This window comes from Seriola dumerili, unplaced genomic scaffold (genome assembly GCF_002260705.1).
Source record: "Seriola dumerili isolate Sdu_G_001 unplaced genomic scaffold, Sdu_1.0 BDQW01000621.1, whole genome shotgun sequence".
NCBI lineage: Eukaryota > Metazoa > Chordata > Actinopteri > Carangiformes > Carangidae > Seriola > Seriola dumerili.
In genome coordinates, this window is record NW_019174876.1 from 1,469,592 (window position 1) to 1,481,740 (window position 12,149).

The 12,149-nt window shown below is 41.7% G+C and overlaps 1 protein-coding gene across 2 annotated transcripts in view; it reads left to right on the forward strand.

Moving 5' to 3' along the window:
* The window catches only part of ntn1 (netrin 1), a 61,189-nt gene that overhangs the window by 37,375 nt on the left and 11,665 nt on the right, over positions 1-12,149 (forward strand). The window contains exons 3-4 of one of the 2 annotated variants that reach the window (XM_022765030.1): positions 6,120-6,269; positions 9,267-9,320. In XM_022765030.1, the coding sequence (XP_022620751.1) occupies positions 6,120-6,269; positions 9,267-9,320 (204 nt within the window). The remainder of the gene's footprint in view (positions 1-6,119; positions 6,270-9,266; positions 9,321-12,149) is intronic. The other variant, XM_022765029.1, reaches the window with a different exon arrangement.

Consider the following 12,149-nt stretch of genomic DNA (forward strand, 5'->3'; position numbering starts at 1 on the left):
CCATGTTCTGAAGCAGATGAACCGAATTAAAGCAAAAAAAAAAAAAAAACAACAAAAAAAACTGCCTCAGTTCATGTAACGATAAAATGATTTTTACCATACCCCAGAAAAACAGCCTGTCTGCAGTGAGAAAAATTCAGTTTCCACTGATGTGGAAATCTGCTCTCATACGATGATGATGACTAATTTGATGTTAGGAAACTTTGGATAAATGAGTCATGAAGTAAAAGTCAAAACAGTGAGTCAAAAGCTGTGAAAAATGCACCTGTACGGACCTCTGGCATCTGGAGTAAACTGATTATGTATAGTACATGTGCCTCTGGATATGTGGGGCTGGCTCCATATTTTATGTGTGTAAGAACTTTTTGATAACTAGTGCTACTGACTTGGAGCCTGACAGGAACTTGGCCTCCTTCATCTTCATCTGTCCTCTATGCATGAACTCTGTCTCTGTGCAGGCTGGTTTTCTCATCTCTTCTGACTCCGCCTGGTGCTCTCAGTCTCGCTGCTAATGTGATGTGTACATGCAACATTCAGTCATTTTTAAAATATTCAGACTCATGTTTGTATTTTCAGTTTTATAAAGAGTGTAAGAAATAACAGAATCAAACTGTCTCTTGTTTGCAAGCAAAAATATTCCAGCTTCGTAAATGTGAATTTGCTGCTTTTCCTGTTTTATATTCATGTTAATTTAAAACCTTTGTGTTTTGGACTGTTGCTTGGACTCAACAGGCCGTTTGAGGATGTTCCCCCTGTGCTCTAAAAAATTTGCAAATTTGCAATGGTCATTTTTTTCTATTTTCTGACATTTTATAGACCAAATGATAAAATGATCAATTGAATAAAAAATCACAAGACAAGAATCCATAATGAAAATAGTGATTAGCTACAGCTTTAATCATTATTCTGATCATCATCAATTTCATTCTCATTACTCAACGTAAGCACTAACAAGCACAATTTTAGTAAAATTGATTTAATAAAAAAAAAAAAGAAAAAAGAAAAAGATGTGTCACGTTAGCTCCATAAACCCTGTGGAATCCCATAACAATCCAATGATATGACCTACAATAATATTATTGTTATATCATAATTACAGTCCCGTAGGCTCATAGCAGGAGTGCAGTCATGTCACATACTCATTATACCAGAGTCTCCAAACCTGTAAATACTAAATCATCTCACCCACACTAGAGACTCGCTCCGGACTCCTTCACATTCTCTGCTGCCTCTCAACCAACCGAAGTATAAACACATTTCATCATCATTTATAAAATTGTCAGCTTACCCAAACGGTTTGGTTCAATTTAATCCATGAAATTTGCCAGAGTTTATGCACCTCCCACCTCTCCCAGCCCTCCCAGTAATTATATGCAAACACTGTCCAAGCTCTACTGAGGTATTCAGTTACATCAAAACAGACTTACAATAAAGGCTTGTGGTAATTACCCCACACTGACAAATGATACGAAGCATGAACTGCTTCTTTTTGCCAATTAAAACATTTTTGTAAACTATATTTGGAAAGTTACAGATGAATACTTTAAGGATGTGAGTCATTGTATTACGTGCTCTCTCTTTCTCTCTCTCTCTCTCTCTCCGACTCTCTCGCTCTGTTAATGAACTTAAAGTTACCACACACAGCTTTTTCCCCTACATCAAACACCTGTATGTCTTAAGTTATGTTGTCAGAGTCTTGCCCTGCCAAATTCTCTCAGGTTTACCACATCATAACTCAAGATAATTCACTGAAACTCAAACTGCAGAACTAATTTCTGTCTGCTCCTCAAGCAGCGTGAGTGCTGCACCGAAGTGACAGCGATTAAAGAGGTTTGGTTATTTATTGAATTCAAAGAGAAGAGCCCTTTTCTTTTTTTCTGCCGTGTGGCTTTTGGAAGAGAGTGAGCGCCGTAGGAGCGCGGGGCAGGTCGAAGAGCACAAGAGTTCGCTTTTATATGCGTAATACAATCCTCCCAGAAAGCAGCTCATTTCCATAGGAGGCCATTACGAGTAAAAGAGCGCAGAGGCTTATCCACCGCAGAAAGTGAGCCCAGCCCGGTGGCTACATTTACACGGCGAAATTTATAACTTCACCCCTCATTGAGTAAGAGTGTAAACACAGAATACGTTTCGAGCAGCTCTTGTTTGTATATTTAACTGGAATCTGAATAAAACAAAGTGAGTGTATTTGACATAGAACTGCGTGAGTTAAACTTAAAGAGGTGGTAGTGAGATTAAAAAGACCAAGAGATGCAGCACCCTAGGTGGTCTTTTAAAAACACTTGTGACATACAACTGAGATAACAAATGTCACTCTGCAGTGATAACTACATAGAGTTTAATCAGCTGTGTGTTAGCCGTGTTTGTCACGCTGGTACTCATTTTAAAAAGCCTGTCTCTAAAAGTTAAACAGAGCCCATCTCGATGCGAAGCCTAGAGTATATTGAACGACAACAATAACTGCACGAGAGGTCTTTGCCAAATAACGAATGCTGCTCTTGATCAGGCCTCCTCAGAGGACAAGCTAAACTTAATAAGATCAAGCTTGAACAGGTTGGCATTGGTTCTGTGACTGATGGATTGAATTCATGCCTTCACATTCGAATCTGAACTTAAACCATCATTAAATTACATCGGTCAGTGGGATGATGAGGAACATATTTTGCATACAGAGGAAAATTAGGCTTTGATTGAGGGATGGTCTGTTTCAATCAGAATAACATGTTAAAAAACCTCCTCCGCTCTCCCCAGCATATGTCTTCCATTGACACAATAGGTTTTTTTTCTATTCACCACATATAAAATGCTTGGGATTTGAAAAATATTGTTTTTCATGACTTCACTTTTAGCTTTGGATTCCCCGAGGGTGCGCTGATATCAGTGTGTTTTCAATTAGAACAACACACATGTGAATCAAACACCATTCACAAAATAAGCTCACGTCCAACATTTTAGTCGCACTCGGTGGCCAAAAGCAATCACTGTTTGGGCCGTCGCAGCCTCTTATTCTGATCAATAAAACTCCAAACAACGCCATTTAGAAAGCTGCTTATTCAGGATGCTACAACCCAATAACACTGTCTCTTTCTGCTCTCCGAAGATACTTGTGGAGAAGCAGAAACCTAATTATAATAGAACACAGACTCGAGTAGCTTGGCTTCACTCCAGAGCCAACTTCTTATTGGCACAGAGCGCACAAACCGAACGGGGGGAGCAGACTTCAAACAGCAGCTTCATGGTAAACAATTGGCAGAGTTCAAAATTCTCACATTGCGCAATCTCAGTCGTAAGCGCGACTGCCTGCCTTTGAAAATGCCTTTTACTCTCCCCATTAACCAAGAACATATTTCATTCTTTCTCCGGCATGACAGTTATACAGGACTAATACTTGAGATTCAGATCTATGTTGTTGGGAAAAGACCCCACACTCCCTTATATGCACACACCTACACGTGTTATCATAAACTTCTGCCAGTTTTCCTTGCTGGACATGTTGAAACAGAAAGGGCCTCTTGCTCTCTTGTCCCCATATCTCCCTGAGTCATCTGGAGTAGCCATGAAGCAGAGCACACAGCCACTTAACCGTTAAGTGGACACACACTTATCACCAGAACTCTCGCTCACACCCCCAGTAAACCAGTCCTTTCGCCAGCAGGTGGGTCATCCAGCCAACAATTTGTCATCTAAGCGGAGAGTGAGTCAGTGAGTGGATGAGGAGGACCGAATGTGAAGGAGGAGAGGGAGGCTTCCCACCTGTAGACCATGTGCTGTGCACCTTGATTTACTGGCACGCTTGAGGCTCTGAGCCGTGGTTACAGGCAGATGCTCTTAAAAATATAACCTGAACTTTCTGAAGCTCCAACCAGAAATGCACTTTACCCACCTGTGCCTTAGATTCCTGTGACATACTCCTAAATTTACAGGCCTGAGGACGTGCTGGAGTGGCCTCCACGCTGTTTATTGGGCTTCCTGAGACTCTGTGTGTGTGTGTGTGTGTGTGTGTGTGTGTGTGTGTGTGTGTGTGTATGTGTGTGTGTGTGCCGTTCCTCAGTTAGACACAACTAAGTAACGAAAGCAGTGACAGATTGGTCTGATAAAGGCGCTAATAGGTACACACACTTTTAAGGAGGCTCTCTGAGTCTGATAAGAAGGGACAAGTAGCAGCACAAGTACCCACTCACTCACTCACTCACACACACACACACACACACACACGCACACACACACACCGACGAGAGATAAGAGCAGCAACAGAAGCTGAATCACAGGAAACAGGCAATAGAGATAAAAGCCAGAGAGCGTGTGATAGGGAGGCGGGAGGAGGTGGCCTGCCAAAATGCGCAGCCTCCTACAAAATTATGTCCTTCAACCTGGAGGATAGCATTGTCTTCTAGTACTTCACTTGTCAAAATACCTCACAAAGCAACAACTATGTATTTCCTAAAAGTCTGAGGTCAATCGTAAAGAGAACAGATACTGTATTACATTACCACTTTACAGCAGTCTTTTCCCCGAGGCCCGCTGTAATATGGATCTCCCAGAGAGCTCGTGTCTCATACAGCCTGAGTGAATAACAACCGTATCAACACTCTAGGTCAAAGTAAAGATAAAGAACACATTGCATTATAACTGACACTGACAGCGTTTTTTTTTTTGTTTGTTTTTTTTGTTTTATGGATAAATGAAATTCACCCAAACAATCACATAACATCTGTTCCAACAGTCACATTATATTATTTAATCCATTCAATTAACATACAGTAGAAACCTGCGGTTTTGATTGTGTGTATAAAGCTTCACTATTAGTCGAAAATTGCTTTGGCGTTTATACATATTAAACACTGCAATAGGCTGAAATGAACAGACTGCTTTGAAGCTTTCATTTTGTACTGTGGGCTGAACAGTCTGTGTGGTTAAAAACAAAACAGGCCAGACCACTAAATACCCCCACAAACCTCAAAGTACATAATTCAGCTTCGCCTTTGAAGGCTTTCAGAGTGACAAGTGACACAACGCAGAAAAAAAAAAAAATCTTCAGGGAGGGGCAGCGAATGATCAGAGCCGACCCAACCCTGGGGCTGAGAGTCAGCATCACCGGTTTTCCATAGGAAATAAACAGAAAATATAACACTTGTGGGAATGAGGAATATAGTGGTGGGAGTTTGGTGACAAACTGCATTTTTGGCTTTGTAGGTTTTTCAAGTAAAGAAGTGGATATGGTGATAGATTATCACGGCTGCTCTGGTCTGGGTTAGACTGTCAGGATTTACTGTACGGACTTGTGTGGACTCCTCTTGCCAGAGTCACTACTATTTATGAGCAGAAACAGACGAAAAGAAACAACTCTCAGACAACTATTATTCAACACTGAATTCAAACCTGACAAGGGTTTGGCTGTGAAATAAGTCAAGGGCTTGGATTGGGGGCAAGCAATTGGAAAATGATTACATTCCTGAAGCATATGTGTTCGATAGACCCCCCAAGTTTTGGGAGGAAGTGTGACAGACGTTTTGGGCTCACGTTCAAAGCTTAATCAGAAACAGGCAATTAGGATTATCCTCCATTATTTTATCATTTTGTAAACATGCACAACCCTCTTTACCTCACATACTCAGCTGCAGCCCCACACACACACACACACACACACACACACACACACACACACACACACACACACACCAAGGCCAAACAGAACACACAAACACACACAGATAATTGTGATTCAAGATTATGCTGATACTGTATTTTAGCTGCTTGTAATTACGGTACATGTGATGGCTACATGCTAATTAGCCAATTAGCGAACAGCGTCAAAATGTCAAGAAATGCCTGTGGACTTCTGAGGATGTGTTGCTCTCTCAGTCATGACGCCACACTCGCTGCGATGTTGAACTTGAGAAGGTTTTGTCTGTCTGTGCACGCCTCCACCTGCCTCTCACCGCCCTGTTATTGTTGCCACCACTGCTGTCGTTGCTGCTGTGTACCCACCTGCACTTTCTATAGACAGTATATGTTTGTATCTCCCCACACATGTGTGTGTGTGTGTGTGTGCGTGCGTGCGTGTGTGTGTGTGTGTGACCACTCACTTTGCCTCTCTTTCTTCCTCTGTTTCCTCACAGCATGTGATTGCCATCCCGTGGGTGCTGCTGGCAAAACCTGTAACCAAACCACAGGACAATGTCCCTGTAAAGACGGCGTGACTGGTATCACGTGCAACCGCTGTGCTAAAGGCTACCAGCAGAGCCGCTCGCCCATTGCCCCCTGCATAAGTACGTGGAACCAGTCTTTACCACATCTGCCTCACTCTGGGACCATATGGTCTATTGCACACATTTGAAAGGAAGGGGGCACACCTGACACTGCAATCTGTGATGATACACACACACACACCCATACACACACGTGCATATTCAAATCATGCACAGTCAAACCAACACATAAACACACCAAAACACACACTATGACAGCAGACGCTCCTACGCTGCTTTAAATCCTCTCATCCTTTTCTTCAGACAAGTGCTTAGTGTCCGACTCTCGGTTTTCTGACCAGTTTATCTGCTGTCTTAAATAAACACACCATTAAACCGAACCTCAGGGTTACGGCAGCACAGCCCTCCCGGCCTGTTGGTCTCCATAAATCTAAGTTAAAAACCCAGAGCTGTTAACACCAGCATCTCCAAGCCCCGAAGTGTCTTAGATAAAGACTGCACAAAGATTTTGGTGATTTATAAAATCAGAGTTGACCTCAGTATCCATTGACCATTTATAAACCAGAATATGTCCTGGGTATTAAAGCTGAAAAAGTACAGTATTGCCTTAGGGCTTAAAGCCCCATAGCTAATAACAATTCATGGACATCGATTGGCTCTTTTGTTTCAAACAATGTGCTTTAATTGGGGCTCTTGCCATCATAAGAAGATGCAAGGAATGAAATTCTTATGAGGATTAATCTCTACATGGATATGTATGGCTGGTATTAAAGGAATAAATGAAATCAACTTATCAGACATCTTTGTTTCCTGGGAACGTTAAGTCAGAGCTGAGGTGTCAAACACACAGTGATCCCTGTAAAATAAAGCCCCTCTCTGATGATCGCTGTGTAGTTTAATTTAATCTATAACAGCCCTTTGTGAGATTCAGCAATAGAGATTGCCAAGTTTCATTTCAATCGAGCGTCATATTATATTTTTGACTTTGTGTATACCTTCCAGCGCTGTCAGCCATAAATCTACACGAGTCAATTACGAGAACCAGGCTCATTATTTAAACTGGCACGCGTGGCGACCGAATACTGATGGAGGATTGCTGATCAACAACGGGACCTCTGGGCTTCAGGCGCCATTGTTTTGGCAGTGATTGTTTTTCTTGTCATTATATAGACCAATTCGTCATGGGAGAAGGCCTCATTATGTCTACAAGTCAACAACGGGCGTGCACATCATTCCACAGATTCTGATTTATGGTGCACAATTGACGTAAATGTTGTGTACGTTCAGAAAGTAGGAACCAGGTTCCCTCGATCCCCGCTGAGAAAATCTGATTTGACTTGATCAAAAGACTTGATTCTTTCTTTCTTCCCTCGTACACAAACTCTTCACCTTTGCACAGCTGTAACCACCGCTGTTGTGCACCTCTTCCCTTAGTTTGTCGTCCTCTTTCTTTGCATGTGTCTTTGATACATCTCTGTGGTTTTGCCTTTTGTCCTCGTATCCCCCCCACCACCACCCCCACCCTTGCTGCTCTCCAAAGACTTTTTTTTGATGAGCCCCTTCTCTCCCTCCTGTCCACAATAACAAAAAAAAAAGGCATTATGTGTGTTTTATACCTTCTGTTGCCGTCCTGCCCCTTTGGAGATAAGAGGGCCGTTCTTCGTGCATGGTTTCTCTGAGTGTCAGCTTCCTACCCACTCGTGAATACAGCAGAGTATGAAGGAAGGCTGAGAGAATCAAGTCTTTGGAAATCCAAACTGCCACCGTTGCAGCGGGCTGCAAGGGAGGAGGATGAAACAGAGAAATACCAACTGGATGAAGAAAGATACATTGAAAGTAATTAACAATATTTATTATAAATAAACCCCATTAAGGCTCTAGGACAGGATACGACTGAGATCCTGGTGTTGAAAGAGTCAACAGGTAGATGATTTCAAATTATTAAAAAAATGCCTCTATAAGACAGATTACAGTAAAGAGATGAAACAAAATTAGGGTGCAGAGAGATGTGGAATGAAATGAAGCAAAGGTCCCCACCTGGAAGTTGTGGTTCATGGCCGGTGCCTAAATCCGGTTGCCACCTCTATCGAACATCCATCGGCCAATTGGTTTGTAGAATGCAAGACGAAAGTTTCTGTTTTGAAAGGAAAGTATGGTGAAGATCCATAAGGTAATTAAAGCAGGAAATGAAACTGTGATGAACGTGAATGTAATGAAACAGTTTTCAGTTGCTGTAATTTGAAATATTGCTGTTTAACTGTTTCAGTAACGTATCCCTGTCCAAAGTGAACTCAATAACTACCTCAGCTTTGCTCGGCCCAGCAGCAGCAGCAGCAGCAGCAGCGACACGCTGAAAGCTTTCGGCTCATTTCACAGAATTGATTTCTCCATCCCTTTGGACTTTGCAGGCCTGTTATCGGTCAGATATAGTTATGGAGGAAATTTGTGGATGAGGAACTTTGACAGTGTCTGAGATAGAGGCTTGAAATTTAAGAATGAAGATTGGAGAAAGAAAAAGATATTAATTTAACAGTAGGATGAATAAAAGATAGGGGGAAAACATCTTCCTTAATGGACTGCACAAAAACTTAAAATGTATATTTTTGCACCTTGACCCCCAGATTATACAAATGTCTTTTTCGAGGCTTTTTTAGCATCTTATACCTTTTACTTGAGACTGTAAAGAGTTGACACAAAATCACATGTTCAGTGTTTTCAAACCGGAGAGGAAACCCTGCACTGCCATTATGACTGAATTTGAGGTATGAGGTATTTAGTGAATTTGCAGCCAACCATTAAGCACAACAATTGTGCATTCACGCTAAAAGCTTGTCTGTTGAAAAAAGAAAATCACCGAGCTTTGAGGGACTCATGGCCCCTAACACTGACATATTTCAATTCCTTTCAACTGTTTTACCTGAATCCTTCCTTATCAAATATGCACATTCACATACTGTACCACCATGCATGCGCACAAAGACAAAAACATGTGTACTGTCAGATGCAAGTAATAATGAAACTGATCTTTCTTTGTGTGTATGTTTTCTCTGCGAGTAGAGATTCCAGTTGCACCTCCCACAACCCCGTCCAGCAGCACAGAGGAGCCATCAGGTGAGTACAGTTGAGAGTTATATAAAGTTATATTCAACAGCCACTACACATCCACACAAATACATTAGGTCTTTAGGGAAGGATGATGTGAATATTATGGAAGTACATAAATTAATATGGCATTTTCCAACAGTTCCAGGCCACAAGTGTAAAAAAAAAACAAAAAAAACAGACTGCAGGATAAATTGGATCCCTCTTGCCTTCCCCCTCCTTATTAGGGGTTCATGAATATTAAATCCATTAGCAGCAACCCTGGGATGTGCCCCCTTTAATCTCTCACACTTTCACGATTAATCAGTCTAACTGCGGCACAGTGGGATGTTGGTCTAGCGTGCAGCACTGGGGGCTGGCAGTTTGTTTTATTTGATGATTTTTCATCTCTCCAAACTCCCTCGTTTCCCAGTCTCTAATGCAGAGAAGTGAGAGAAGGACTGACTGAGGGGACCGGATCTTGTAATGTAGCGTAAGATTCAGTTTATTTATTTATTTATTTTTTTTTTCCATCCGTTCAACAGATGATTCCTGTTTGAAATTTTTGCTGTAACGTTGTGGATTTTACCGTCTTATCTGTGAGGACAGGATATGACATCAGGATTAGTCGCGGTACATCAGATGATATGACCTGAAATCTATATAACAATAAACTGTCAGAATGGGTTCAATAATGGTAATTGTTCTTTAATGCGTCAGTGCATGAGCCTGATAGGTCTAAAATTCAATATGTGATTTAATATTAGAATTGATAAACTCCTTAATTCATTTAAATGCAGTTGCACAGTTGATGGCATAAATTCTACAAATGTGAAACAAAAACACGTATCTTGCTTTGACAGTACTAAACAGACATACCTGCGCAGACCCTGTTGCAATAAGCTCCGTGTTTTGTCCTCATGGTGGAAAAACTTGAGTCATCTGTTTGCTCTGGTCTCCCCTGTGAAGTTGCAGGAGGCCCAAGGTATATGCGTACGTGTATGCGAGTGTGTGTAAGAGGCTCCTGCAGCTGTTGTCGGTTGGGCCCTCCGAGGTCCCCAGCTTCGATTGACAGCACAGTCAGGATATCGCTGGTCCCAACCCCCCCCCACTTCCCCCGACCCCAACCCTCCTCCACCTTTTTTTTCTTTTCTCTTTCAGTCTCTTTTCGCTCTCCTCCACCTCCTTCGTCTCCCTCTGTTTCACGCTTTGTCTTCACATAACACTGTGGGTGGTGCCGAGCTGGAATATCTGGAGTTTCTCTGGGCCCCCTTGTCAGGAATCTGTCCACTCTTGGAGAGTAGGGAATTTTTTCTTCACCTCATTGAGGAATTACTGGATAAGTGAGAGAGGACCTGTATTATTTTATCAGCTTAAATAAATGCAAAGAGATGATTTATTTCCTATTTTAGCATTTCAACAGTGAGAAGCAGAAAGAATCCTTTATGGATATTTATGTTCTTTTATATGAAACCTGTCGCCATACCTCTCCATCCAGTTCACTGTTGCTATGTGAAATCTTTGCCTGTGGCTACATCTTGTTGCAAAAAATCTTCCTTTTATAATCCCATTTATTAAACCGTGTCATTGAACAAACGTAAACACAACCTGGAGGAGACTGTGTAATGACTTGGGCTTCGAAGCCACAGATAATCTAATCACAGTCGAGAGTCCTGGGAATCCCCTCTCATATGTATAATGGGCAGGGGTCTGTTCAGCCCAGAGAGGTTGAAACCAAGCAGATTGCAAAGTGGAGCACCTTGATGGACGTCCTGCGTTGGTCATGTCAGAATCGTGAGTAGCTGAGGGTCCCGCTGGACCACCCGGTGCTTGAGGCCCAGAGGATGCATACATTACCCTCTGAGCCTCCTCGGAAGGTCGCAGAGCAAACGCACCTCTGCTCGGCAACAGTGATGAAATCACCTGAAATGTGATGGCAAACAGATGTGGTGATTGTATCATAGTATTAAACTATATTTTCTACCTCAACCCATCAACAGTACCTCCAGGAATATATATTAATATTTAAATTTGTAGAATTATTGTATATTTTTTATATATATCATTATTAATAGTAGTAGTAGCATTAGGAGGAGGTGAACAGAATTTAAGAATTTTAGTTTTGAGGTACATCAGCGCTTTACATGGAAGGAAACTACACAAAGCAATACTGCAATAAATATATAGTAACAAATATATATATACATATATGTATTATATGTATATATATATTTTGATGATACACATTACCTTTTATGTGGACACATTTATAATACAAGAAGAAGAATTGAAAAGGGGAATTGAAAGGGGAAGAAGAAAGGCTGGGAAAATAGAAAAACAAAGAGGATGAAGAGGAAGAAACAGGAAGAGGACAATCTAAAAACCACAGGACAGAAAAAAAAAACCACAAGGAAAAATAATTTTTTAAAAAAGGGATGTGGACTGATGGGGAGAAGAAAACAGTCTGGTGGCTAAAAGGCAAGTGAAGGAAGAAGATGCTGAAGAAATGAGAAAGGATTTAATGATCAATTAAGAAATTAATTTTGAAATAAAGGTGAAAAGGGAAAATGTGTGTCTGCTCAAGAGTGTGTGCGTGAGTGTGATACTGGAGGGTGTCAGGCTGACAGCTGTGAGGCAGGTGTCTCGTTGTGCCTCACTCACGGAGGGATGGCGAGGGGTGGCGGGGGGGTTCTCTTTTTTTTTTTTTTTTTTTGTCAGGGGGTGAAAGGAGGGTGTGAAGGAAAATGGAGTGGATATTAATTTGTCTCCTGCAGCAGGGCTCTCCCCCTTTCGACCACACGTAGGGCTGGAATGCATGGAGAATACCTCCGATGGTGTGGCCCAGACAAAACACACATT